Consider the following 27,831-nt stretch of genomic DNA (forward strand, 5'->3'; position numbering starts at 1 on the left):
GACAGGGGGCCAAAGGAGGGCAGAGGGCTGAAGGAGGACAGGGGACTGGAGGAGGGCAGAGGACTGGAGGACGGCAGGGGACTGGAGGAGGGCAGGGGACTGGAGGACGGCAGGGGACTGGAGGAGGGCAGGGGACTGGAGGAGGGCAGGGGCCTAGAGAAGGGCAGAGGACTGGAGGGAGGCAGGGGGCTGGAGGAGGGCAGGGGGCTGGAGGACAGCAGGGGCAGGGACCCGGACAGGGCTTCAGACAGACTGAATTGGGAGGGCAAGAAAGAGACCAAGGGTGCAAAGTGAGACTCAGGGAACAGAGAAAGGGAAGGAATGAGGGAAAGACAGGGACAGGAGACAGGGACGTGATACAGGAGACAGAGATGGGGGCTGCAGCCTCTGCATGAGGGATATAGGAACAGAGGAGAGGGCAGACGGGCTGGGGCATCCCTTGTGCTGGTTTTTAGATGCGGTTCTTGGGGTCTGTGAAAACAGCCGTCCTCCCAGGCCCCTGCTCCTTTGCCCCAGTACTAGCCCCTGGAGCAGCCCAGCCTGCAGAAACGAGGACTCCGCATGGAAACATCCCAGCGTTAACAAGGCAGAGTACAGCCGCGGGGCGGGTAGGGGGGCCAGCCCACCTGGGAAACCCGCCTGGCCCATTACTGGGCACAGGATCTCACTGGTGGTCTCACATCCATCCTTTTGGGAATGGGACCAGGACTGGGGGGTCGGCACTGGTGACCAGCACTCACGGGGACCGCTCAGCTCACTGAGGTGGAGAGAGGAAGGAGGAGCGTGGTGGGAACCTCGCCCTCTCCTCCCCACCCTGGAGCGCCGCCTCACAGCCCAACCAAACAACACGGAAGAAACCACAGGAACAGCGGCTGCGGAGCTCCACGGCCTCCCTCTGCCCCCTGGTGGCGAGAAGGAAGAAAAGCAGGAGCAAGTGCTGAAAACGAAAAGGAAACTAGCAGCAGTCCCACTAACCACAATGGATCAGCCCTCATTTGGCCAACAGGTGACTCTACCCCAGGCTGGCCTGAGATGACCCATTTCCCATCTCACCATTCTGCCCCAGTGCCCTGGATCCTGCCTCTACCACTTCTTCCCTGCAGCGTCTTCGGTTCCCCCACCGCTGTGAGCCAGGTTCCCCCTCCAGGCTGCTGGGCTGAGACTGAGTCACTTCTTCCCAGGCTGTAAATCCTGGGACAGCTCTGCAAGGCACCGTCACTAGGGACGGACTCAGGCAGCAGAGCCGCGCTCTCGTACCCCAGCCAGCCAGGCTCTCCTGGGTGAGTAGCAGGGGGACCCTGGAATTTACGGGGACAGAAGGGGAGTGATACGAGGAGCCAGGGAAGATAAATGCGTGGCAGAGAGGAGGGAGAGGAGGAGACACATGTAGCCGTTCATGGATTTCACACAGGATCTGGGCTGGAAGAAGCTGCCGAGACCATCAGTCCAATCCTTGGTCTACAGGTGGGGAAACTGAGGCTCAAGGAAGGTGAGTGATTTGCCCGAGATCACACAGTGAGTGCGTAGCCAGGCCAGGATGGAGACCCAGGTCTCTGGACTCCTGACCCCATCCTCCCTAAATCCCATGTCCCACCCACCTCCCTCATTTACCTCCGTTTCCCTTTCCCCTCCCCTCCACTGTGTCCCACTGCTGTACCACTGCCACCCCACCCCAAACTCCAGCAGCCACAGCCTGGGAGGCAGGACACCTGGGTTTTCCACTCCATACCTGGTCTTGACTAGGATCTCAGAATAAGGTCACCAGCTGTCGGGGCCACAGTGTCTCTCTCTGGGCCCCAGGACCCATCGAGAGAAGAGGATGAGATCCCCCTGGAGAGAAAAGCAGTATTAAAACCAGGCGCCCTGCTCCGCACACACACGCAGCATCTGCTCAGCCCCAGCCCTGGGGCCATGCTTTACTTCTGCACCCTCTCCTCAAAGAACACACATTTTCCACTCAGCTGGGGCCCAGGAAACAATGAGTGGGTGTCTCGAGGAGGATGAGTACCTGGGCAAGGCTGAGGACACCCCATGCAGGAGGGGACACCCCCAGCCTAGTGTCCACATAGCATGAGCGTTCACAGGGTCACTTACACCAAGTCAGGACCCACAGCACAGGCCCTATGGGCACACAGACCTGAGTTCAAATCCTGGGTTCCTCTGTGATGTTGAATAAAAGACTTACCCTCTCCAACTCCCTGTTTGTCCTGGTCTGAAATGGAGTTAATAACCTCCAGGATGATGTGGGGATTGAATGGGGCAAGGGCATCAAGTGTTAGTACAGTGTCACCCAGGGACTGCTCAATCGGTGGAGACCACACCATCATCTTCACACGCTGGCCTACAAGACAGTGCTGGGATTTTCCCCCCACTAGGTAACTTGCTGTGTCACCCGAGATAAGTCACTTCCCCTCTATAGTCTCTGCGTACTGCTTTATGTAAGGAGAGAGCTGGGCAGTGAGGCCAAGGGTCTTTCCTGGGCTCACATCCAAGTCGGAAGGAATCACATCATTTTCAAGTACCCATGGCAGAAGAGGCAGCCATCCTCAAGATCACCAAAGACCTAAGAGGTGAGTGTGTCCTGAGAGATGTTCTGGGACTGAGTCGCGGGAGAAGTCAGGATCTGGGAGCCCCTCCCTCAAGGGCCTCGCTACTCGATGCCTGACGCCTGCCATCCTCCCTGCAGCTGCCGTCTCTGCCATCCTCCAGGGCTATGGGGATGGGCAGGGGCCAGTGACGGATACCAGTGCCGAGCTGTACAGACTCTGTGGCTGCCTGGAGCTGCTGCTACAGGTGGGACCTTCTCCTCCCCCTCCCCATCCTTCTCCCCAGACCCAGACAACTGGCAGGACATTCCTGGAAAACAAGGGAGGAGCCACAGTCCCATTCCTTACCGTGCACTATGCCATTTCCCTCTCCCTCCTGACACCTGACCTCACTCTTGGAGGCTGTCACTGCAGCCTGAGAAGCGAGGTGAGGCAAAGTGGGGCTGGAAGGGACCTGGGCCTTGGGGCGGGACACACACCTGGGGGTAGCCACCACTGTTTAAAGCTTCAGAGGCATGGATGTCCTAGGACTGGCCCTTCCTGCTGCTACTCAGAGCCCCAACTATGACCAGCACCAGCTTTTATTGAACACTTGCTATGCGTCAGGCTTTGGCCTCTATATGCCTGGCTTTGTGCAATCCTCACTCTCACCCTCTGAGTTGCTTGATGTCCACCCCCCAACACCCCAACACACACCTTCCTACTTCTCTGACTTCATCTCTTGCCAGCCTGCCACTCATCTGCTGCACTCCAGCTCCCCTGGCCTCTTGGATCTTCCTGGAGCACACCAGGCATGCTCCTGCCTCGGGGCCTTTGCACGTGCTCTCCCCTCTACCTAAAATGCTCTTCCACTGGAATGCACAGCACACTTTCTCAGCTCCTTCAAGCTAGAAGGCTTTTCTTTTTTTGTTTGGGTTTTTGTGTTTTTTTTTTTTTTTTTTTTTTTTGAGATGGAGTCTCACTCTGTCCCCCAGGCTGGAGTGCAGTGGCGCCATCTCAGCTCACTGCAAGCTCCGCCTCCCGGGTTCACACCATTCTCCTGCCTTAGCCTCCCGAGTAGCTGGGACTACAGGCACCCGCCACCTCGCCTGGCTAGTTTTTTGTATTTTTTTTTAGTAGGGACGGGGTTTCACCGTGTTAGCCAGTATGGTCTCCATCTCCTGACCTCATGATCCGCCCATCTCGACCTCCCAAAGTGCTGGGATTACAGGCTTGAGCCACCGCGCCTGGCGCTAGAAGGCTTTTCTGGACACCCTAGATTTTCAACACACCTGCCACACACACCACGCACCACACATACACCCACCACATTTTCCATTCTCTTTCCTGCTTTATTTTTTTCTCCGTAGCAGTCATCACTATCTAACATACTCGATGCTTTACTTATCTCATCTGTTTGTTGTCTTAACTCTCCTGTCGAGATGTAAGCTCCATGAAGTCAATTTGTTCATAGCTGTATCCCCAGAACATAGAACAGGGCCTGGAACATAGTCAGTGCTCAATAAGGACCTCTGAATGAATGAATGAATGAATGAATGAATGAATGAATGAGAACACTGAGGCTCAGGGAGGTCAAACACCTTGCTCATGGTCACACAGCCAGTAAGGACAGGGCTCGGTCGGGATGCCGGGTGTGTCTGCAGGAGCCCTCTCTTCCAGCAGGTGTCCCCTCAGCACGCTAGAATGCAGGGTGTGTTCTAGGGGGAAGCATTTCTACACTTTCTTTGCCTCATTTTGGTTCTAGTTTGACCAGAAAGAGCAGAAGAGCTTCCTGGGGCCTCGGAAAGATTACTGGGACTTTCTCTGCACTGCCCTACGACGGCAGCGGGTGGACATGGAGCCAATCCACTTTGTCCGTTCCCAGGACAAGGTATCCAGGGCCAGGCAGCGAGAAAGCTGACGGGGTGGGGGTGGACATAGGCCTGCTCCTTCTCCCACATCCTGCTCTACCGACCATAGACCGCTCACTTGCTCCGCATGTCTCCTAAACCCTGCCCGCAGCACCCCTCCAGACACCCTTTTCCTCCCATGGCCTCAGGTCCCCCCACACCCTTCCCATTGCCCAGCACTTCCAGTCCCCTCCCTCTGTGTTTCCTGGGCACCCTCTGTCCTAATACCACCCCCCGTTCTGCCCCTGTGCACTCTGCAGTTGAAGACCCCTCTGGGGAAAGGCCGTGCCTTCATCCGCTTCTGCCTGGCCCGTGGGCAGCTGGCTGAGGCCCTGCAGCTCTGCCTCCTAAACCCAGAGCTCACCAGGTGGGGCTGCTGGGACATCCTCCTGCCAATGCCATCTGAGTCACTTTCCCTCCTTTGTAAAAGAGCCCTCCTTCACCCCCCATGGATGGCTTTCTATCAAGGACCGTTACGATGAGAGTCATGAAGGAAAAATTAAGGGAGAAAAGGCAGAGGGAGGTTGGAACCCAGGCGTCCTGGCAGCATCAGGGTTCTTGGGCCTCCTGCTCCTGAAGGGCCACGACTCTGCCTGGGGACCAGCCTCATGACGGTGTTGAGGTTGAGCTGGGGTGGGGGTGGTTGGGGTCGAGGGAAATAGCCCCAGGGTCAAAGGCCAAAGGTTCTGATCACTGTTAACACAGGGAATGGTATGGACCCCGCAGCCCTCTGCACTGCCCAGAACGCCAAGAAGACATCCTGGACTCTCTCTATGCTCTCAATGGGGTGGCCTTCGAATTGGACCTCCAGCAGCCAGACCTGGATGGAGCCTGGCCCATGTTCTCAGAGTGAGTGGGTGCGGCCAGGAGGGAAGTTTCTTTTGACACCTGATCCCATGGCCACCAAGGGTCCCAGGCGAGCCCCAAGCCCTCGGCCCCCAGCCCTGTCTGTCTCTGCCTCCTTTTGCTCCATGACTTTGGATCCTTCTAGACTTCGATGTTCCCAGTGCAAATTCATGGCATAATGCAGCCTAGAATACGCACTCACTAACGACTTCCTGGGTGGTTGAGGTGGCGGGCTGGAGGATGAATGGATAGCAGGATGCTGGGAGGGAAATGAATGCAGGATGGGATGCATGAGGGTGGGTGGGCAGGAAGGGGGAAGTGTCATGGGATGAATGGGCGAGTGGAAAGATGGGATACCCTCCATCTGAGGGCCAAGCCCACCACCGAAGAGAAGCCCAGGGTCCCCCTGCCTCTTTCACTTTCAGGTCACGCTGCTCCAGTTCCACCCAAACCCAGGGAAGGAGACCCAGAAAAACCAAAGATGCCCCAAAGAAGGTGCCCCTGCCCCGCCTTCACTCTGAGTTGCCTCTTCCCCATCTCCTTGGCGTCCCCAGTTTGCGTAGTAACTGAGCTTCCCCCTCTGAGTGTACAGAGAGCCCTGACCCAACTGGACAGACAGAGCAAGAGGCCAGTGTGTGGAGCAGGGGCCTGGGGAGAAGCAGAGGAGGAGAGGGCTCCTATTCCTGGGGTGGGGACACTGGGAGAGAAAGGGAACTCTAGCACCCTCTGCCGGAGCCACTGGGCCCAGAGGAGGAGAAAGTTCCAAGGGGGGCAGGCCACTGAAAGCTTCAGGAAACAGATGAGAGAGATGCCCTCTGCTGAGTCCCCTGCACTGGACAATAGACAAACAACTCAGTTCAGTTCAAGAAGCGACTAAAGACCCAGGTTGCCTGGTCGAATTCCAGCCCCACCCCTTACAAACTATGGTTCTTGAACAAGTTACTTGTCCTGCCCCATAGGGATATTGTGAGGATGCACTGAGGCAACTCACATCCAGCACTGCACAGGGCTCCTGGCTACACGCTCCCCTCATGGCACCGTGTGATCACCTTCATTGTTGTTATCATCATCCCACAAGCACATTTTGCACCCCCACCAGCTTCCAGGCACTGGGTACAGATACTATTAGTTCTCTGGTCTGAAAAGTTCAGGGTCTCTTCTTGGAGACAGATCATAAAGAAAAGCATTGCAATATATGAGTTCAGTGTAAGTGACACAGAAATGAACAGAGGAACATGGGAGCACAGAGAAGGCTTCTTGAGAAGTTGCTCTTAGCTGAGTGTTGGTCTAGTCAAGATTTCATCACAACCCTAAAACCGGATATTATCATTCCCATTTTGCAGATGAAAAAACTGAAACACGAAGTGTAGTTCAGGGCAAAGAATTAAAGGAAAGGGGTGGGTGGAACTTAGGGGGAGCCAGATCAATACCCAAGACCCAGGTGCAGAAAGGAGAAGGATGCAGACAGGAGAAAGGGAGAGAAGGACATCAGGATGTACTGCTGTCCCTCACCAGACCAAAGCATGGCGCTCAGATCACCTGGGTGTTGCTAAAAGTCAGATTTGGGGTTTGATAAATCAAAGTTTCCAGTGAGAGGACCTGGTACCTATCTATTTAGCAAGCCCATTAGATCAGCACTGTGGCCTCTCCCACGCACCAGGTCAGTGAATTGGTGCTGAAAGGGATGACTGGTTTGGGGTCCTCTCCACAGATCCCAGCTGCATATGGAAGGCCCGAAAATGTCCAGATTGAGGACTCACACACCAATCAAGCTGTCTGTCTGCAAGATGCACCCAGTGGACAGCAGCTGGCAGGGCTGCCCAGGTCCCAGCAGCAAAGGCATCTTCCTTTCTTTTTGGAAAAGAAGGGGGGAAATTCCAGGAGACATAGGTACCCCCAGAGTATGTGGGAACCAGAAGAAGAGGAGCTTCAACTAGACCAGGAGGAAGGAACCCCATGGATTGAGATGTTCCTGGGGAACTCAACACCCAGCACCCAGGGACAGGGGAAGGGGGCTATGGACACTCAGAAGGAGGTGATAGGGATGGAGGCTGAGGGCACAGGGGTTCTGCTGGGTGCAGAGGGTCAGAGAACAACAGAGGAGACTCATGAAAAGGAACCAGAGTGGAGTCATGTCCAGAGGCTGCTGATGCCCAGCCCCAGAGGGACCATAGCGGGAACAGTATCAGGGAGCAGGCAGGGATCGGGGGACTCTAGCATCCTGGGGGAGCCCTGGGTCCTTCAGGGACTCACAACAAAGGAAGACTCTACCATGGAGAATCCACAAGTGCAAACAGAAGTTACCCTTGTGGCCAGAAGGGAGGAGCAAGCCGAGGTGTCCCTGCAGGACGAGATCAAGGTGAGAACAGTTGAGCTCCATACCTGGTTATTCTCCCCTCTCTGACCTGGCCCACAGATGAGGGTCTGAAATGGTAGCCTGGGACCATTCCCTCCCATGGATCAATTTTTATTGGCCCACTCAGGATTATTATTTGGGAATGCCTTTGAAAGCCATGCATTCTTCAGGTCACCACAGTCCCCACATCTCCCTATTGCCTCACGCTAGACCCACTTTATTCGGCAATACTTCTTACCCAGCCCCAGTAGCATTGGAGTTTGAGATCCCTTCCCAACAGTTCTTCCAGGCAGTCACTTCCTCTCCAGTTCCATATCCTCATGATGGTAGGTCTCGTCCCCAAATCTAAGTTCTACTGTTGCAGAGCCCACCTAGTTGCTCCTGTAGTAGATGCTTCTCCTGGAGGTCACTCAAGATTGTCACCAAGCCTTCCTTCAGCTTCCACCCAGGAACTTGCAAGTTTCTGAGTTTACAACTTCCACCCTTCAGTGAAGGAAGAAACAGTGGCCCAGCCTCACCCAGAAGTAAGGCCTAGGACAGAGTCAGGCATCACAGCTCCCAGCACCGTCCCCAGCCCTGCCAGGGCATGGCCTGGGATCTCTCGGGAATGTTGTTCAGGTCAGCCCCGGTGTTGGGGTCTCTGTCCTTCTCCTTCAGCCTCCTCCTCCCCTCCTTCCAATCCCCAGAGCCTCAGACTTGGGCTCCGGAAGGCCGAGGAGCAGGCCCAGCACCAGGAGCAGCTGCTGAGGAAGCAGGAGGGGGAGTTGCAGGCACTTCGGGAGCAGCTCAGCAGGTAACCTTGGCAACCAACAGCACAGGGCACCGGGAGGTGCTCCCTGAGTCCTGCTGTCAGTCACGGTCAAGTCAGTGAGGTCTTGTGAGAACCTCCTGTGTACCACACCCTGGGCTGGGCACACCTTTGGGATCTGAGGCCTGTAGGGCATTGCTCCTGATCCCAGGGCTCCACCCTCCCTCCCCTGTGCATCCCTTTCTCATAGGCCTCCCAGAGCAGCCCCAGGAGAGGCCCCACCTCCTGGCCTGCTTCCCTCCCACCCTCACCCCTGCCTCCCTCTGCTGCCTCCCCTGGGCAGCTCCTCTCTCTTTTCCACCCTCTGCCTCCCTACTCCACTGGGCTTCTTTCCCGCATCTCTTTCTGTCTCCCTCTTTTACTCGGTTTCTTTGTGTCTCATTTGCTTTTTCCTGTTACGCCACCTCTCACCCTCACATAATCATAGCTATCATTTACTGAGCATTTACTATGTCCTGGGCCCTGCTGTAGGTGTTTCTGCATAACACCCTTATGAGATGAGTTCTATAGAACCCCCATTTTATAGAGGAGGAAGCTGAAGCTCAAAGATACTACACAATTCACCCACCATTGGCTAGTTAGCAGGGGAGCTGAGATTCAAAGCCTGCGGCTGACTCCAGAATCAGTGGGCTCAGACGCCTGGCTCAGGCAGCATGTCAGGTGCCTGCACTTCAGTCTCTCCGTTTCTCTTGCTCAGTGTCTCTCACCATCCAGTGTCTTCATCTTCCGTCATCACATTGACCCCAGGGGCCCACAGCACGCTGTCTGTCTCTACCATGCCCCTCAGTCCTCAGTCTCTCAGGTCTCAGTTTCTCTCTCTCTCTCTTTTTGTAGAGACAAGGTCTTACTACATGGCGCAGACTGGCCTCAGATTCCTAGGCTCAAGCTTCAGCCTTCCAAAGTGCTAGGGTTATAGGCATGAGCCAGCACACCCAGCCCATAATTTATTTGTTAAAGTCTCTTCTCCCTGCAGAGATCTTCCGTGGCCTGAATCAGCGTCTCTGTGTCTCTCTCCTGTGGTCTCCGGGTGCCTCGGTCTGCCCACCTGCCCCTGTCTCTCCCTCCCACATGGCTAACACCTGCCCCAGGTCCAACAGACACCAGTCAGACTCCAGCAGGGCCTGAGTAGCTGTGATTCAGCCTGAATCACTGGGAAGCCTGCTGACTCTCTGCTTCGCAGGGGAGAGAGGCCCAGGAGCCCAGAAATCAACCCAAAAGGGCCCCTCGGGCTCCTCCCACTCCACACTCAGCTGAGCCCACAGTGTGGTCAGCAAAGGTTTCCATGATTCAGGGCCCAAATGACCATGGGGGTTCTGCCCACACGAGAGTCTTCAAGGGATCAAGACAAGCTAGGAGGAGCAGCTGGGAGGTTGTAGAGATACGGCCTGGCCCTGGCTGCTCCCTTTGCTGGGGGCCCTGTCTCACAGACCACAGTGCTCCGGCCACCTGTCACTCATCATTCAGTCATTCCACAAACACTCTGTGCACCCACTCTGAGCCAGGCCTGTCCTAGGTACGGGAAATCCTCTCACAGACAAAACAGGCCAAACACCTGCCTTCGTGGAGCTCGCATTCTAGTGGGGTGAAGCAATAAATGTGATTAGCAAGTGAAGTACCTAGGATGTCAGATTGGAATAAGTTATAAGAAGAAGACATAAAGCAGACAAGAGGAACGGGACGTGTTGGTGTGGTATTTTACATTTTAATAAGGTAACATGGCCAGGGAAGACCTCCCTGAAAAGGTGACATTGATCTAAAGACCTGAAGGAAGTGAGGATCGAGCCCTTTGACTATTCAGTAGAATGTTCCAGGCCGTGGGGACAGCAAAAACAAAGGCCCTGATGGGGGACGGGCAGGGCAGCTTCTAGGAACATCAAGGACGCCTTCTGGGCCCCAGTAGAGTGAAGGAGGGAGAGGATGTGGGAAAAGGTCAGGTGAGCCAAGGAGGCAGGTTAGAGAGAGTCTGCGAGGTCATCGGAAGGGCCTTGACTTTGACTCAGAGGAAGATGGGAGCCACTGAGGGCTCAGAGCAGGAGAAGGACTTGACTTTTTTTAATGTCAAAAAGATGTTTATATGCTTTTTCAAATGCTTAACAATTAAATGGTTTTTAGTATATTCAAGAGTTATGCATCCACCACCTCAATCAATTTCAGAACATTTCCATCTCCCCAAAGAGAAACCCTGTACCCATTAGCAGCCATTCCTCATTCCTTTCCCGGCTCTAGGCAACGCCAGTCCACTTCCTCTATAGATCAGCCTGTTAGAGGCTGACATGTTTTTGTTGGTGGTGGTTTTGTGGTTTTGTTTTTGTTTTTGTTTTTGAGACAGAGTTTCGCTCTTGCTGCCTAGGCTGGAGTGCAGGGATGCCATCTCGGCTCACCACAACCTCTGCCTCCTGGGTTCAAGTGATTCTCCTGCCTCAACCTCCTGAGTAGCTGGGATTACAGACGCCCGCAACCATAGCCAGCTAATTTTTTTGTATTTTTAGTAGAGATGGGGTTTCGTCATGTTGGCCAGGCTGGACTCAAACTCCTGACTTCAGGTGATCCACCCACCTTGGCCTCCCAAAGTGTAGAGATTACAGGCATGAGCCACGGTGGCCGGCTTCATGTGTGTTTTAAAGGCCCTTGGAGTTGGCCTGTTAGCAGGCAAGCTGAAAACAGAGAGTCCAGTGAGGACCCTACCGCGCAAGGGAGAGTGGGGGTGCTCAGACTGGGCTGGCAGCATGGAGCAGGGAGAAGCTGCTGGGCTTTGGATGAAGTGTGAAGTAGAACTTCCTGAGGAATTGGATATGCGGTCTGAAAGAAAGACAGAAGTTGAGAATGACTCTGAGCTTTTCGACCTGATCAGCTGGAAAGCTAGAGTCACTGTTAACTGAAGTGTGCGGGCTGTGGGAGGGCAGGTTTGTGGGGAAAGTCAGAGCTCGGTTTTGAACATGTTATGTTTGAGACACCTGTTAGACATGTTAGACAAGGACCGCTGGACAAGCAGCTGAGTGTGGAACTCAGGAGGGAAGTGTGGGCTGGGAGATCGATCCTGGAGTCCTCAGAGTAAGGATGGTGAGTAAAGCTGATCCTGAGGCTCAGAAGAGGATGTGCTACCCTGATGCCTGGGACCCAGGGAGCTAAGGACAAAGCTCACTCCCAAGAAAGGAGCCCATGGGCATCAAGCTGGCGATGAGTTCCTCAACACAGAGAATAGAAGTGCTGAGGGACCCATTCATTCCACGGACATTTATTATGCTTCCACAGTGGCCATGAGCAGGTGTGGTGAACAAACCTGGCCCAGCCTGCTCTAGAAGACCTGGGACAGATAAACAGATAGCAATCCAATGGCAAACAGATAAACAGATAGCAATCCAATGGCAAACAGATAAACAGATAGCAATCCAATGGCAAACAGATAAACAGATAGCAATCCAATGGCAGGCAGGTAAACAGATCCAATGGCCATTGGATAGATGCTAGGGAAACAAAGGCAGGGAAGGGCGCAGACAAAGACAGGATAGTCATTCAGACTGGGGGCCAGGAAGTCCTCTCTGAGGTGACGTTTGAGCAGAAGCCCCAACCACATGAGAGATTGGACTGTTCAAATATTAGTGAGAAGTGCTGTGGCCAGAGGAATGGCCAGAAGACATGCGTTTGTGGACAGGCAGGCCAAATGCATACGGGGTATGGCTGAGCAGAGGAGAGAGGGGCAGAGCCGGAGGCAGGGGCCTCAAAGGCAGAGTGAGGCGCTGGAATTCTTCTTTGTGCTACCAGAGGCTGGGGCAGGGTTTAGAGCAGGGACGTTTCTCCGTCTGACTTCTGTATTTAAAGGCTCACTCAGGCTGTGGTATGGAGGACAGTGGAAGGGTGGTAGAAGTCCCACGCAGAGCACAGACTGGGGGCAGAGGTGAGCCACAGCCGACCTGAAGGCGGCAGGCCCAGGGCAGGCCCTTGGGGCTGTGAAAATGGACTTTGGGCTGAGACATGGAGCTTCCAACACCCACCTCACAGCTTTCTGGCTGTGGGCCCCTGGGGACAGTGGCCTGCCCTCTCTGGGTCTCAGGTCCCTGATTTGCAAAACGAGACGGTGGGATGGCTAAGGTTCCTCCTCCCAGCTCAGATGCTCGTGACGCAATCTTTCCAAGCAGGTGGGTGTCCTCTGCGCTGGGAGTAAGACCTCGAGCAAAAGAAATTAGGACAAGCATCAGCTGAAGAGGTCCTCAGGATGGGGAACTAGGCAGATGTCACATGTCCCCCCAACCCCTGCACAGCAGCACTGAGCTCCTTTGAGGCCTGCCAGACTCCATCAGCATCCTTCCCTCCCTCCCTCCCTCCCACCTGCTGCCCACTTGGCACTGGTGCCAGAAATCACTGGTGATCAGGGCTTTACCTGGATGAAGGTGTAGGGAGGCAAAAGAGTTTTGATCTGGGCTGGTCTGTGTCCAGATTTCTGCTCCCTCCACTCATCAAGCTGTGTGACCCTGGGCAAGTGTCACCCCCTCTCTGAGGTTCTACTCTTCTCTCTTGTAAAATGAGGATTATATTATCTGTCTCTTAAAATTATGAAAACTAAATGAATGGGGCCATAAAACACTAAGCTTGGGCCTGGCATATAGTAAGTGCTCAGTAAACTAATTCCCCTTCCATGTCCCCTCATGTGCTAGAAGTATCCATCACTCCCTGATTAAAATACTTCAGGGCTCCCCATTTCACTGAGATTAACATCCACTTTTCCTGGGCCACTGGCAGACAGCTCAGGTCCTGCCCACCTCCCCACTCCTCTCCTGCCTTCCCAGCCCCCCACTGCCCTTTGTGGCAGCCCAGAATCATTCGTCTTTCAGTTCCTCAAACAAGCTCAGCTCTTTCCAACTTGCAGACCTTTGCATGTGCCCACGCCTGGCTCTACATTGCTGATTTTTCATCTTCTAGTTCAGCTTCCATTTCACCTTGTCTGAGGAGCCTCTCCAAGAGCCTTCCGTGGTCTCTGTCTCAGCCTCTCCTTTGTCTCTGTCGTAGCACTTAGTTTAGTTATTTTACGAGTCTATCATTTATTTTACCCCTGCCGCAAACACTGTAAGATCCATAGGCTCTGCTTTATTCCTGGCACCTAAACATCCCCTGGCACACAGTAGGTGCTAAGTAAGTGTTCTCTCCCACCCAAGAGACACATGCACACACCACGGTGATCACATTAAGGGCCCAGGATCACAGGGCAAGTAAACTGGCTCGGGAAAATTAAAGTCAGCAGCTAAGAAATGAGATGCCAAAAGACTAGAATGTTCATTAAAATTAAAAACATGGCCCTGCTCCGTGCCTGAGCACCAGAACGCTCTTGGGGTTGCAGTGACTGAACTCTGGAATGTCAGTGGCTGGGCTGCTAACAGTTTGATGTCATGGCCCACCCAACTTTCTTCCCTGCAACATGCTAAAAGGGGGTGTTTTAAAATTGCATGTTCAATTCATTGTCAAGCCTCTTGCAAGCCTCTTCCACTCAAACACGCTCAAGCCCCAGGACACACACCGGCACAGACACGTACATGCACCATGAGCACCGGGACTCTCACCCGTGCCATCTGCCATTGCAACGCCCTCCCAGCTGAGCCAGGGGCCTCCCAACTGAGCCAGAGGCTGGGCCCTGGGACCAGGTCTTTTTTATTTCCAGTCCAGTGGTCTTCTTGGAACTTTTCAGAAAACCACTACAGACAAAAAGAAAAACCAAGAGTGGAACTGAGACGCTACAAAGCCCAAAACTAAAACAAATTTAAGAAAGCCATATTTTTACTATTTCTTTTTAATTGAAAAGACAATGTAACATAACTTTTTAAAAAATATTTTAAAGCAAAAAATCGCTCTAAATCCTTCACTGTTCCCCTTCCACACACAATTATTTCCAGCTGGGCACCGACCATCCAGCCTGGGTTCCCAGGTATCTGCCTTCCCTCCAGAGAGCAGCCATGATAGTGAACACACCTTTCAAGAAAGTTACATTTGAAATGGAAATGTTTGAAAACAAAGCCGGGAGGAGGAAATGTTGGCTCATCCCCTCCCTCTAAAGGAACACTCAGGGCAGGGCCCTGTTTTCATTTCTCTAAATAGTTGGTGAGGAGTCAGTTCGTAGGTGTCAGGCAACACACAGTGTGCAGTTCAGTGTGTGGTGTGTGCATTGTATGTATGTGTGTAAACGCACACACATTGTGTGCATGTTGAGTTGTGTGTCTGCCTTATGGATGTCTGTTGTATGTGTTGTGCAAGTGTGTGTTTATATGTTGTGTTGTTTGTGTTCTGTTTATGTGTGTGGTGTGTGCATTATGTATGTGTTGTGTGTATTGTATTGTGTGTGCGTTATATATGTTGTGATATGTGGTGTGTCGTGGTGTGTGTATGTATTGTATTATATGTATAAATTATATGCGTGTAGCGTTGTGTGTCTTCTGTGTTGTGTATATGTGTTCTGTTATACCTTGTGTGTATTAGGGCGTGTGTTGTGTTGTAGATGTGTGTGCTATGTGTTGTGTATATGCTGTGTTGCATTTTGTGTTGTATTGCATGTGTTGTGTGCTGTGTTGTGTGTGCATGTTATGCATGTGCATTGTGTTGTGTGATTGTGATTGTGTGGTGTGTACAATGTGTTGTTACGTGTGCATTATGAACGTGTATGTAGTGTGCTGTGTCTGTGTATGCTGTGTAGTATGTGTTATATGTGTGTTGTGCATATATGTTGTGTTTGTGTGTTGTGTTATGTGTATGGGTTACATGTGTGTTGTGCATATATTGAGTTGTGTGTATGTGTTATACTGTGTGTTGTGTATTTGTTGCATTGTCTATATGTGTTGTGTGTGTGCCGTGTGTTGTATTGTGTGTGTTATGATATATAGGGGTTGTTGTGTTGTGTGTATTGTCTTGTGTGTATATGTTGTGTGTGTTGTGTATATGTGTTCTGTTGGGTGTTGTATCTGTTGTTATGTGTGGTATTGTGTGAGTACATTGTGTGTGTTGTATTGTGTTTTGTGTTGTGTATATGTGTTGTGTTTTTGTGTGAATGCTGTTATGCGTATGGGCTACATTTGTGTTGTGTTGTGTATATGTTGAGTTGTGTGTATGTGTTATATTGTGTGTTGTCATTGTGTTGTGTATATGCATTGTGTGTATGTGTTGTGTGTAGTATTGTGTGTGTTACAATGTGTGGGGGTTGTGTGTGTTGTGTGTATTGTATATAGGTGTTCTGTTGGGTGTTATGTCTCTTGTGTTATATTGTATTATGTGTGTGCATTTTGTGTGTGGTGTGGTGTGTATTGTTGTGTGTGTGTGTATGTGTGTGGACTTCAGCTACTGGGGGCATCACCAGTGTCTCCCATGGGCTCCCTATCCGGCAGAGGCCCAGCCTAGCTCAGGCACAAAGGCTGAGTTTTGCCCCCTGAGAACTTAGTCTTCCTTCTGTACCCAGGTGTCAGGAAGAGAGAGCCGAGCTGCAGGCACAGCTGGAGCAGAAGCAACAGGAGGCTGAGAGGCGGGACGCCATGTACCAGGAGGAGCTTGGAGGGCAGCGGGACTTGGTCCAGGCCATGAAGAGGCGGGTGTTGGAACTGATCCAGTAAGGACGGGGACAGTGGGAAAGGGGAGACAGATGGGGGAACGGTAAGGAATGTGGAGCCCGGAGCATGAGAATTCTACTCCACTCACAGCTCCCAAGCAGGGTTCTAGAACTTTTACATATGCTAACTCTTCTGTTTCTTTTAGCCACTCCCTGCTGTTATCCCCATTTTACAGAAAAGGAAACTGAGGGTCAGAAATAAGACAGACTTGGCCGGGTGCAGTGGCTCACACCTGTAATCCCAGTACTTTGGAAGGCCGAGGTGGGCGGATCATGAGGTCGGGTGTTCAAGACCAACCTAGCCAATGCAGTGCAATGCAGTGAAACCACATCTATACTAAAAATACAAAAATTAGCCGGGCATGGTGGCGCGTGCCTGTAGTCCCAGCTACTTGGGAGGTTGAGGCAAGAGAATCACTTGAGCCCAGAAGGCAGAAGTTGCAGTGAGCCAAGATCACACCACTGCACTCCAGCCTGGGGAACAGAGCGAGACTCCATTTAAAAAAAAAAAAAAAAAAAAGGCAGACTTGGTCACCTAGGACACATAGCATATTAATTGTATAGAGTCCCCTGACAATAATGCACACCACCACCCGGACCCACTCCCACATACACACACCTACTGAGGTTAGGGAGGAAAAAAGAACCATGGGTTGAGAAGGAATTGGGAGAAGGAGGAAAAAGACACCAGGGAGAACCCAGAGGTGATCACGTGTCCTACACCTACCTGCCCACGGGACTTCGTCAGGCCCTGGGCCTGTGGACCTGCCCTGGGTCAGCTGTCCTAGGTTCCAGAGGCTGGGCTCACCAGGGTCAGCTCCAAACCACTAAGCTCACTGAGAGACAGGGAAGATGCGGAAAGCATAATTCCTGCCCTTTAGTTGGGTAGAGAGTTCACATACATATGTTATCCTCTCATACAGTTCAGGAAACAGGAGACCAGAGGACTCAGGTTCCATTAAAATTGGAAGGTTGCTAAGGGGTCTTTTTTTTTTTTTTTTTAACAGAGTCTAGCTCTGTCACCCAGGCTGGAGTGCAGTGGCGCCATCTCAGCTCACTGCAACCTCTACCTCCCGGATTCAAGTGCTTCTCCTGCCTCAGCCTTCCAAGTAGCTGGGACTACAGGTGCGTGCCACCATGCTGGGCTAATTTTTGTATTTTTGGTAGAAAAAGGATTTCACCATGTTGGTCAGGCTGGTCTTGAACTCCTGACCTCAATCAATCCACCCAGCTCGGCCTCCCAAAGTGCTAGGATTTCAGGTGAGGGGTCATTTAGAACTAAATCCTCTTACACAATATCCAAATGGTATTAAGGGTGAGAAAAAGGAGACATCAACTTGGAAAGGACAAACAATAATTTAAGGAATAGTTCCTCCAAAGGATTTACTGTCAATTTGGAGGAAGAGAGATATAAAAAGTGAAGTATTGACCTCATGAAATAATTTAAGATAGCCAACAATAAAAGACATATATACGTGATTGTTAAAGAAAACTAGAAAATTAAATGGAACATGGCCGGGTGCAGTGCCTCACAGGCCTGTAATCCCAGCACTTTAGGAGGGCAAGGTGGGTGAATCACCTGAGTTCATGAGTTTGAGACCAGCCTGACCAACATGGTGAAACCCTGTCTCTACTAAAAATACAAAAATTAATTGGGCGTGTTAGCGGGCACCTGTAATCCCTGCTACTCAGGAGGCTGAGGCAGGAGAATCACTTGAACCCAGGAGGCGGAGGTTGCAGTGAGCCGAGATCATGCCACTGCACTCCAGCCTGAGCGACAAGAGTGAAACTCCATCTCAAAAAAAAAAAAAGAAAGAAAGAAAATTAAATGGAACATGTAATAGAAAACAAAAAGTATATATCCCCCAAAGTGTTGGGATTAGGGTTAGCATTAGAACTCAGCACTGAGCATATTGGTAGCAGGATCAAAAAGGGAAAGACAGAGTGACTAAATCTCACTTCCCATCCAAAGAAAATATACTAGTTCATCAGCACTAGTTTCCCAGTGCAAAGGTGATTAATCACAGGTTCTCAGGCAGGAAACATTAAACTATGTAATACAATGTCCCTGGCAGAAGCTTATGGAAAATACAACCCTAAGCAAAAAACGAAAAGAAAAAGGAAAAAAAATAGCCACCAAGGTTGACTTCTGCGTCAGGATGGTGGACTGCCCACATCTTATCTATTCTCCATCCTGAAATTTCTCTAAAATGACTATAAAAGACTAAAACCTAAAACGGAGAGAAAAGTGGAGGAGCTAACCACAGAGGAGAGATTTCAACTAATTTCCAGAAGCTGGAAAATGGATGGAGAAGTGGATACTGTGTGAAGCCCAAGTTTTTTGTAGGACCCAGAGATCCCAGAGCCACAGATGGCAGAAGTGAGATGAGAGATAAAGTCATTAGAAAGAACAGTCCATACCTGCTGCCTTCTGCCTGCCTCCTCACATGCAGAATATCCAGCACTCAGGGGCGTATCTCCCAAGCAAACGACCAAAAGATCCTTCACTAAAGGAATTTAAGTGCCTCAAATAAAAGACCAGTTTGTCCTGGCATTTGGGTGTCTGGTTGTAGCAGGTAGCTCCCTGCCCAGTCCCCACTAAAGGGAAGCCACTAGTCAACCATTCCTGTCCACTATTCAGAGCTCTAAACAGCTTTTATTGCCTCTTTCTTACACATAAAATGACAACCAAGGATCCCCAGATATTTGAGGAGAGTCTAGAACATAAAGGGAAGAGATGAAGATAAACAAAGGAAAAAGATCCATCTTCCATGAAACAGGATGCTATAAAAAGCATCTGTCAAAAGAGAAACATTCTTGGAAATTAAAAATTAAATTAAAATTATGATCACTGAATTTTTCTCTATTCACTAAAATGATTAGAAGAGAAAGATGAGGCAGCCTCTTAGAAAGTAGAGTAAAAAGCATAGAGAGATGGGAGTCAGGAGAGAAATAATTAAACATACAGATAATCAGTCTCTGAATTCCAATGTCCTTTCTAACTGTGAGGAGAGAAACAAATGAAACATAGCAAAAATTAAGATGTGAGAGAATTCCCCAGCTCTGATGGACACAGATCTTCAGATTTGAAGATTTCACTGAGCAAAGAATTGACAAACAAAACAAAGCCCACAGATACATCATTATGAAATTTCAGTAAAACAGATAAGGAGAATGTCCTAAGATTGTCTAGAAAAAAAAGACAGATCACCTATAAAAGAAGTAGAAATCATGTAAACAGTCTATGGTGCAATTCTTTTTAAGTTCTGAGAAAAACTGACTTTTGCCCTAGAATCTTGTTTCCAGACAAACCATGAATGAAGTGGGGGAGGTGGTGGAGTAAAGACATTTTCACATAGACAGATTTCAGAAAATTTACCTCCCACATAGCCTTTCATAGGAAGTTAGTTGAGGATGTGCTCCAGAAAAACAAGGAAGTAAGCCAAGAAAGGAGAAGATGTGGAATTCAGGAAAAAAAAAATTGCTTTAGCCTAGGAGAGAAGAAAAGGGAATTCCCAAGATGACAAGTGGGCAGCAAGCCCAGGGAGCAGTCAGTCCAGACTGTAGCAGAAGGACCAAGGACGCAGGAGGAAGGTATCTGGGGAGAAAGGGAATCAAGAGAACACCTGAAATGATGAAGAATTGGGAGGAAAATAATATGTTAAAGGCAAGTAATGCAAGGAAAAAAGAAAGGCAATTAAAAACTCCCAGAAAACCAAAAGCCTTCCAAGAAGGAAAATGTTATAGAAGGTATCTTAGCTTGTTGGGAAGAAATATGTATATATATTATCTAATAATGTAAATATTATTCATTAATTTTTTCAATGTTAGAATCAACTTAAAAGCAAAGCACAGAAAGCAATTATGTAATTATAGAAACAGAGCGTAAATGCTACCACCTTAACAATATTATGTATAGAATAGAATCCAATAGAATGTTCTATAAAGGTTGTATATTTATGCTGTCCAGTATGGTAGCTGGTAGTCACATGTAGAGACGAAGCACTTGAAATATTGAGCTGGTGCAACTAAGGAACTAAAGTTTTTATTTTATGTATTAATATTTTAATTAAATTAAATGTAAATAGCCACATGTGGGGTAGTGGCTACCATTCTGGATGCTGTGAGAACAGATGGCAAGTTAGAAGGTGGAGGAAAGAGGTGAGTTGAAAGGAAGAGATGCTGGCATCATCATATTACAGAATAGGAGTCATAAGGATACTACCTATAGTTAGTAGATGAAGAAATAAATATGTGAGTATATTCTGTAAAAATTACAATGGTAGCCTGGGCACGGTGGCTCATGTCTGTCATCCCAGCACTTTGGAAGGCCAAGGCTGAGGTCAGGAGTTTGAGACCAGCCTGGCCAACATACTGAAACCCCATCTCTACTAAAAATATAAAAACTAGCCAGGCATGGTGGCACATGCCTGTAATCCCAGCTACTTGGGAGGCTAAGGCAGGAGAATCACTTGAACCCAGGAGGCGGAGGTTGCAGTTAGCCAAAATCATGCCACAGCACTCTAGCCTGGGTGACAGAGAAAGACTCTGTCTCAAAAAAAAAGAAAAAAATTACAATAGTAGCCAATAGAGGAACTAAAAACAGGAATATAACTATGTGAGGATGGTGAGTTAGTGAGGATGGTAATAAATAAGCTAAATCCTCTGATACCAAAGGACGGAGCTCTATAGAGAATGTTCTCTATTGGTAAACAAAGAAGGAGATAAAGGAGCATATTACTTAAATATGGAAGCAATTTCAAGGAGAGAAAGCAAAACGATGTCAGAAATGGTTTGCCACTGAGAACGAGAGAGGGAGGTGTTTTGATATGAGCACTTTTGTATGATTTTATTTTTAAATCACGTGTATGTATTATTTTGATACAAATTTAAAAGAACCCTTCTTCCTAAATATCCTTTCAAAAGGGAGTGAAGGCAGGGCATGGTGGTTCATGCCTGTAATCCCAACACTTTAGGAGGTTGAGGCAGGGTTCAAGACCAGTCTGGGCAACATGTCGAAACCCCAGCTCTACAAAAAATTAGCCAGGCACACACCTATAGTCCCAGCTACTTGGAAGGCTAAAGTGTAAGGATCACCTGAGCCCGGGAGGTCAAGGCTGCAGTGAGATGTGATCATGCTACTGAACTCCAGCCTGGGCAACAGAGTTAGATGCTCTCGCAAAAAAAAAAAAAAAAAAAGGCAGTGAAATCAGTTTTGCAAGGGCATACACGTAAATAAATGCCAAGGCAGTTTGTACTAAGTGCCAGATAAGAGACAGTAGGCAACATGTGCTGTAAGTGTCTGGAGCAAGAAACCCCAGGGGGCTCTGTGATCAGGGAGCACTCCTTTGTGCTTAAATAATGGATCCTTAAATCATGGGTCAAGGTTATTTTGGGCGAAGAGGAGGCCAGGTGTCAGACGCATTCTGATCTCTTGTATGTGTCTCTCACTGTCTCTTCATTTCTCTCTGTCTTTCTCTGGCCCCTGTGTCTCTTTCTCTATCTCTCCATCTGTCTCCGTATCTGTCTCTTCCCCTCTGTCTCCATTTTCTCTGTCTCTGTGTCTATTTCTCTGTGTGTGTCTCTCTCCCGCTATATATCTCTCAACTTCTCTATGTCACTCTCTGTCTCTCTCCAATCCTCTGGCTTCCTCTCTCTCTCTCTCTCTCTCTCTCTCTCTCTCTCTCTCTTTCTCTCTCTCTCTCTCTGTCTCTCTCTCCCTCTTTCCCCTTCTCTCTGCCCCCCTCTCTCTGAGTAACCATCTTTCTCTGTCCATCTTTGTATCCCCCTCCATTGCTGTGTCTCTGTCTTTCTGCGTCTCTGCTCTTGTTTCTGTCCCTGTCTCTGAATTTCTTTTTATTTCTCTGTGTGTCCATGTGATTCCCTCCATCACCCTCTCTGTCTCTCTCTTCCTGTCTGTGTGATTCCCTCTGTTCCTCTCTGTCTCTCTGTCTGAGTCATTTCCCATTTCTGTCTTTTGATCTCTGTCTCTGTCTATGTCTCCCCACCTTCATCCCCCATCAGAGAGAAGGACCGCCTGTGGCAGAGGCTCCAGCATCTTTCTTCCATGGCCCCTGGGTGCTGTGTGGCCTGTAGCAAGATATTTGGCCGATTGTCCCGGCGGTATCCATGCAGGTAAAGGGAAGGGCACAGATTCCTCCCTCTGGGACAGCCCAGTTTCCACCAGCTGACAGCCCCCACCCACCCCAGGGAAGGGAGGGACACAGCAACTGGGTGTTTATAAAAGGCCACTTACAGCTGGCCACTCATTCTACCACATCTGACTTCCAACACTAAGCAGAGCCACGAAGGAGAAGAGCAGAAGGGTCAGATAAGGAGTGGGGTCCGGGGGGCAGGATTGGGTCCCCCTCCAAGAACTGACCAAGAAATGGGCCTCTCATCTGGAAGGGAGCATCTGTACAGTGTAAGCTGCTCCCCCTCCTTCGTCTGTGGGCACAGTACTAGGACCAGCCTTGAGAGAGAGGAAAGTGAGCCACCAGGAGAAGCTGCCATGTGAAGGTGGAGGTTCTGGAGGGGTCAGGCATCAGGACACCCTTCAGGAGAGGGGAGACCTCTTGAGACAGACCAAGGGCATTCCACTGGGAGATGAGAAACAGATGTCTCAGGTGGACCTGAAGATGCTGGAACTCCATGACCTCAGCGCCCACTTGGGGAAGTGCCAGCTGCAGAGGCCACCCCAGGCTTCCCTGCCTCTGCCTTCCAGGCTCTGCGGAGGCCTGCTCTGCCACGCTTGCTCTGCAGATTACAAGAAGAGAGACCGCTGCTGCCCACCCTGTGCCCAGGGAGGAGAAGCCCAGGTCACCTGACCAAGACCAGCCCACGACTGGCCTCCCACCCGCTTGCCCATCCCACTCAATCCACTCCCTGCCCGTAGCTCTTCCCAGCCCTCTTGTTTGTCCAGTCCAAATTCTAGACATTGGAGATCTAAGGCACCAGCACTTCTGTGGACAGAGTAGGGTGTGGGGAGTGGTTCCAGCCCTGCAGCTACCACAAGGAGCCAGGTGACTTTGGCGAAGCCCTCAGTGCTCAGGGCTTCTTCTCTAACGTTAGGAGTCGGGCCCCATCCTCTCTAAAGTCCCTCTGGGATCAGCAAATCCATGACTGTAGATAAGACGCCAGCAGCCCTGACATTTCTCCTCCACACTCCCCACTCACCCAGCACTGGTGCCCACCCTTCCTGATTCACTAGAAGTGAAGCCTGCACTGTCTTGGGCTCTCCCGCAGCTTCTTGTCTAGAGTCAGCTTCAGGGATCTGTGTTTGTATTGCTGTGTTTCTTTTTATGTTTAACAGTTTTATTGAAGTACTACTGATGCATGATAAACATGACAGAGTGTACAATTTGATGAGTTTTGATTTTAATAAATGCCAGTGAACCATCTTCATAAACATATCTATCCACCCCAAAGTTTCCTTGTGCCCCTCTGTGGCCTCCCTCCCTTGCTTTCCCTCCATACCTAGGCAAACACTGATCTGCTTTCAGTCACCACAGGCTAATGTACATTTTCTAGAATTTTATGTAAGTGAAATCATACAGTACGCCCTCTTTATTGCCTGCCTTCTTCTGCTCAGCTTCATGATGTTGAGATTCCTGCTTGTTGCCACATATATCAGGAACATATTTTATTTTTGAGTGGTGTCCGCCATATGGATATGCCACAATTTGTCTCTACATTCACTTGTGGATGGACATCTGAGTTGTTTCCAACTTGAGGCTATTACAAATAAGATTCACATGAGTCTCTGCTGACATACACTTGTTTGTCTTATGTTTCTCTTGTATAGACATACACTTGTTTCTTTTACGTAAATACCTAGGAATGACATGAATGGGTCATTATGTTTAACTTTTTTTTTCTTTTTTTTTTTTTTCTTGAGACAGAGTCTCGCTCTGTAGCCCAGGCTGGAGTGCAGTGGTACGATCTTGACTCACTGCAAGCTCCGCCTCCCGGGTTCACGCCATTCTCTTGCCTCAGCCTCCCGAGTAGCTGGGACTACAGGTGCCTGCCACCATGCCCGGCTAATTGTTTGTGTTTTTAGTAGAGACGGGGTTTCACCGTGTTAGCCAGGATGGTCTCGATCTCCTGACCTCGTGATCTGCCTGCCTTGGCCTCCCAAAGTGCTGGGATTACAGGTGTGAGCCACCGCACCCGGCCATGTTTAACTTTTAAGGAACCGGAAACTATTGCCCAAAGAGGTTGTACATTGGCCCTTCCCACCAGCGCTACGTGAGAGTTTCTGTTGCCCCCACCCCACTCCCGCCAGGACACCTGGGTTTGGAAGGCAGGAAAGAGGCACAGACACAGAACTTGGGCCTCTTTGTCCTTCCCCACCAACCACTATAGTTCTTGATTGATCTCAAGTTGAGAGCACCTGGAGGGAAGGGCTGAATCTAGGTGACTCTCTGTGCAGCGTTCATTTGGCCAGACTTTTGATAAGGACCATTGATGTGGACTATGTAGTAGTGTGGCATAAGATCACATCCCCTATATTGTCCAAGAAGGCTTATGAAAGGTGTAGGTCATTCACTCGGCACCTGATTGTGGTACTTCTGAGAATAACTGTTTCAGAAGAGGTGCAGACCACACTCTAGGATAAGGTGATTAGCTGCCCTACACAGTTCTAAGACACATTCTGTGGCCCCCAGCAGGCATTCACACTATCCTTATCTGCTCTGCCTTGCAGGCACTGCTAGAGCCTCCACAGCTGTTGGGCAATCCTGTGGCTCTGACCAGAGCTCTGGACAGCCTCTTGGGGTTAGGCCGCCCAGATTGCATCCCGTTACCTTCACATGGAGCAAGAGTTTTGCAAGAGTAGTTTCTGCCCTAGAAAGCTGGTGAGAACTTCTGCTTAGCAAACACAATAACAGGGCGAAGGGAGAAACTGGGGGGCTCCTGGAGCAAGCAGAGCAATAGAATTGCCACTACCCTAAAGAGCAGCAGTCCTGGCCGGGCGCGGTGGCTCAAGCCTGTAATCCCAGCACTTTGGGAGGCCGAGACGGGCGGATCACGAGGTCAGGAGATCGAGACCATCCTGGCTAACACGGTGAAACCCCGTCTCTACTAAAAAATACAAAAAACTAGCCGGGCGCGGTGGCGGGCGCCTGTAGTCCCAACTACTCGGGAGGCTGAGGCAGGAGAATGGCGTGAACCCGGGAGGCGGAGCTTGCAGTGAGCTGAGATCCGGCCACTGCACTCCAGCCTGGGCGGCAGAGCTAGCCTCCGTCTCAAAAAAAAAAAAAAAAAAAGAGCAGCAGTCCCTTTCTGGAAATGAGGCTTACTCACATGTCTTTACTAGGGCAGGGTTCTTACTATAGCAGAAGAAGTCATATTCTAGCAGGAAGTCCAGCACAAAATTCAGACTTTCCTGATGAATTGATTGGATGTTCACGGGGTGGGGAGGGGGACTGGCTGAAGCCCGTTTCACAGAGCAAGGAGGCTGCTCCTGGAAGAGAACTCATCAGACGGGAATCAGGGGCCAGGACTCGGGGAGTTGGACCTTCTCCCACTGTTTGGGGTAAAGAAGAGCAATGCTGAAGACCAACATGTAGCTCAACACTGGCCCTGAAGAATCTGCACCAAGTCCAATGGAGAGCAAAAGAGCTCCAAAAAGAAATCAGAAAAGTCTGTTAGACTTTGGGGACTCTCAAGCAGAGAGATCCACAAAAATCACCATAGACCTCCCAGAGCCTGGCACTGCAAGTGCACCCATCCTTCTTCAGTGGTGACTCTAGGGTGCATGTCCAGCAACTGCAAAGCCCAGAGAAGCTTGTGGGAGACACCCCAATAGACTCCCCCAAGTCCCTGAGGAGCGCATTACAGGGCTGAAGTCCAGCATGAACACATGGGCTCTGAGCCAGCGTGATCCAGGTTGTTGCTATTGATGTGACTTCATCTGTATTCATAGGCTGGGGATACCCTGGGTAATTGGGGCAACATAGTTATTTCTTTAAATTAGATGTCACTGGGATGCTCCAACATACATCAGTTTCCCCTACCTGTCAATTCATTCAGTGCTCAAAAAAAAAATATGTTAAGCTTCTATGATATGCCAAACAATGATTGGTTTGGAGATACAAAGATAAAAATATATATGAAAGAACTGCTTTCAAGAACCTCACCGTGGGGGAAGGAGCAGCCAAATGGATGATGAATTATAAACCCTTGGCTACATTTGCAAGGCAAAAGGAGAGTTGGCCAAACCAAAAGAGTGGGAAAGAGCATCCCAGGGAAAAGGGAAACACATGCCAAGACCCCAGAGGAAACCAGAACAGCTCCTTGGGGGTTGAGGGGACTGTAAGTGGTTCCCTGTGGCTGGAGTTAAGTGTTCTGTATTGGGGGGTGGGGAGAGCCGGAAGTGACAGGGTTGGAGAAGTAACAGGAGTTAAATGGAGGGTGCCAGGTGACCAACTCAGGAGTCTGACTTTACCTGAGTGTAACCAGGGTCGTTGATAAATTTTAAGAGGAAAAGCAAGTGATCAAATTCACATATTAGGAAGCTCATTCTGGCAGTGGATTGGAGGGCGGGTTAAAGGGGGAACTATTTGAGGTAGAAAACATTTAGGAGAGGAGGAGGGGGAGAGGAGGAAGAGGAGGATGAGGAGCAGCTAATAGAGCCAAGCATCATTCTAAGTGTTTATCAGTATAGACTCATTTAATCCACATAACAACCCCTTGTAGGAGCTGCTCTCATTATACCCACTTCACAGATAATGAAACTGAGACCCAGTGATATTAAATCACTTGACCAAAGGTCCAGGACTAGGTAGGTGGATTCTAACTCACACAGCCCAGTCTAGAACTCACAACTATTGCATGACCATTGCCTTAGGTAAGGTGAGAGAGAATAAAGTGTTGCCTAACACTCTCAGTGAAGGTGGTGAGGAGGAGATAGTCAGGAGTGATGTTAAGGAGAGGAAGAGTGAGGAGCAGGTACATTTCTGGTTTGGCAGATGATTGAACGAGGAACCATTCAGAAGAAAGACATGTCAAGAAATACAATGAGATTAGTTTTCTACATGTTGAATTTGCAACATCTGCGGGCCCTCAGGGAGATTTCAGGAGGTAATTGCATGTCAGAGTTTGGAGCTTAGGGGAGACACTGGTTAGGAGCAGTAGCTATGGGAGACCCTGGCACATGTTGGATGACAGTTGAAGCCATGAAAACCAGTGGACTCCCCAAGAGGGAGCAGGTAGAGTGAGAAGAGAAGAAAACCAAGGTAGAATCCTCAGGAACTTCAATATCTGAGGAATAAATTTAAAAATAGAGCAACAAACAAGACCAAGAGGGATCAAAGGGAATAGAGGAGAATAGGTCATTGGGATTCAATGATATAGAGATCAAGTAAGACCTGAACAGTAACTGTCCACCATAAATGAAGTTGAAAATCATACAGCAGGCAGGAAGAAAATATCTTAACATAACTAACAAATATTCAAAACACAATATGCCCAAATTATATAAAGAGCTCCTACAAATCAATAACAAATTAACAATCTGAGGCTCAGCATGGTGGTTCATGCCTGTAATCCCCAGCACTTTGGGAGGCCGAGGTGGGTGGCCAGGGGTTTGAGACCAGCCTGGTCAACATGGTGTGAAACCCCATCTCTACTAAAATTACAAAAATTACCCAGGAGTGGTGGTGAACACCTGTAGTCCCAGCTACTCGGGAGGCTGACGCATGAGAATTGCTTGAACTTGGAAGGCAGAGGTTGCAGTGAGCCAAGATTGCACTCCAACCTGAGCAACAGAGTGAGACTCTATTTCCAGGAAAAAAAAAAAGGTATAT

At 49.8% G+C, this 27,831-nt stretch overlaps 1 protein-coding gene across 5 annotated transcripts; it reads left to right on the forward strand.

The window, feature by feature from the left end:
• Window positions 1–945: 945 nt before the first annotated feature.
• On the forward strand, window positions 946–23,432 carry RUFY4 (RUN and FYVE domain containing 4). Of its 5 annotated transcripts, XM_065526063.2 has the most exons (14): window positions 946–1,006; window positions 1,182–1,280; window positions 1,412–1,489; window positions 2,376–2,570; window positions 2,687–2,793; window positions 4,291–4,416; window positions 4,696–4,802; window positions 5,141–5,284; window positions 5,707–5,776; window positions 6,993–7,640; window positions 8,324–8,430; window positions 15,878–16,024; window positions 22,049–22,159; window positions 22,749–23,432. In XM_065526063.2, exons 4-14 carry the CDS (start codon window positions 2,525–2,527, stop codon window positions 22,849–22,851), a joined length of 1,716 nt encoding a protein of 571 aa, XP_065382135.1. In that variant the 5' UTR covers window positions 946–1,006; window positions 1,182–1,280; window positions 1,412–1,489; window positions 2,376–2,524; the 3' UTR covers window positions 22,852–23,432. The 5 variants fall into 5 exon arrangements, with proteins under 5 accessions (XP_065382135.1, XP_005574302.3, XP_073866170.1 ...); XM_005574245.5 differs by having other exon boundaries at window positions 946–1,280; XM_074010069.1 differs by lacking the exon at window positions 4,696–4,802.
• Window positions 23,433–27,831: the final 4,399 nt, after the last annotated feature.

Source organism: Macaca fascicularis, chromosome 12 (assembly GCF_037993035.2).
Source record: "Macaca fascicularis isolate 582-1 chromosome 12, T2T-MFA8v1.1".
NCBI classification, from domain to species: domain Eukaryota; kingdom Metazoa; phylum Chordata; class Mammalia; order Primates; family Cercopithecidae; genus Macaca; species Macaca fascicularis.

Excerpts from the sequence above, each read along its gene's own strand:
- RUFY4 (XM_005574245.5), top strand. The coding sequence starts at position 2,525 with ATGGCAGAAGAGGCAGCCATCCTCAAGATCACCAAAGACCTAAGAG. Across the intron at positions 5,285-5,706 it reads GCCTGGCCCATGTTCTCAGA|GTCACGCTGCTCCAGTTCCA; the intron begins GTGAGTGGGTGC and ends TTTCACTTTCAG. Across the intron at positions 5,777-6,992 it reads CCAAAGATGCCCCAAAGAAG|ATCCCAGCTGCATATGGAAG; the intron begins GTGCCCCTGCCC and ends TCCTCTCCACAG.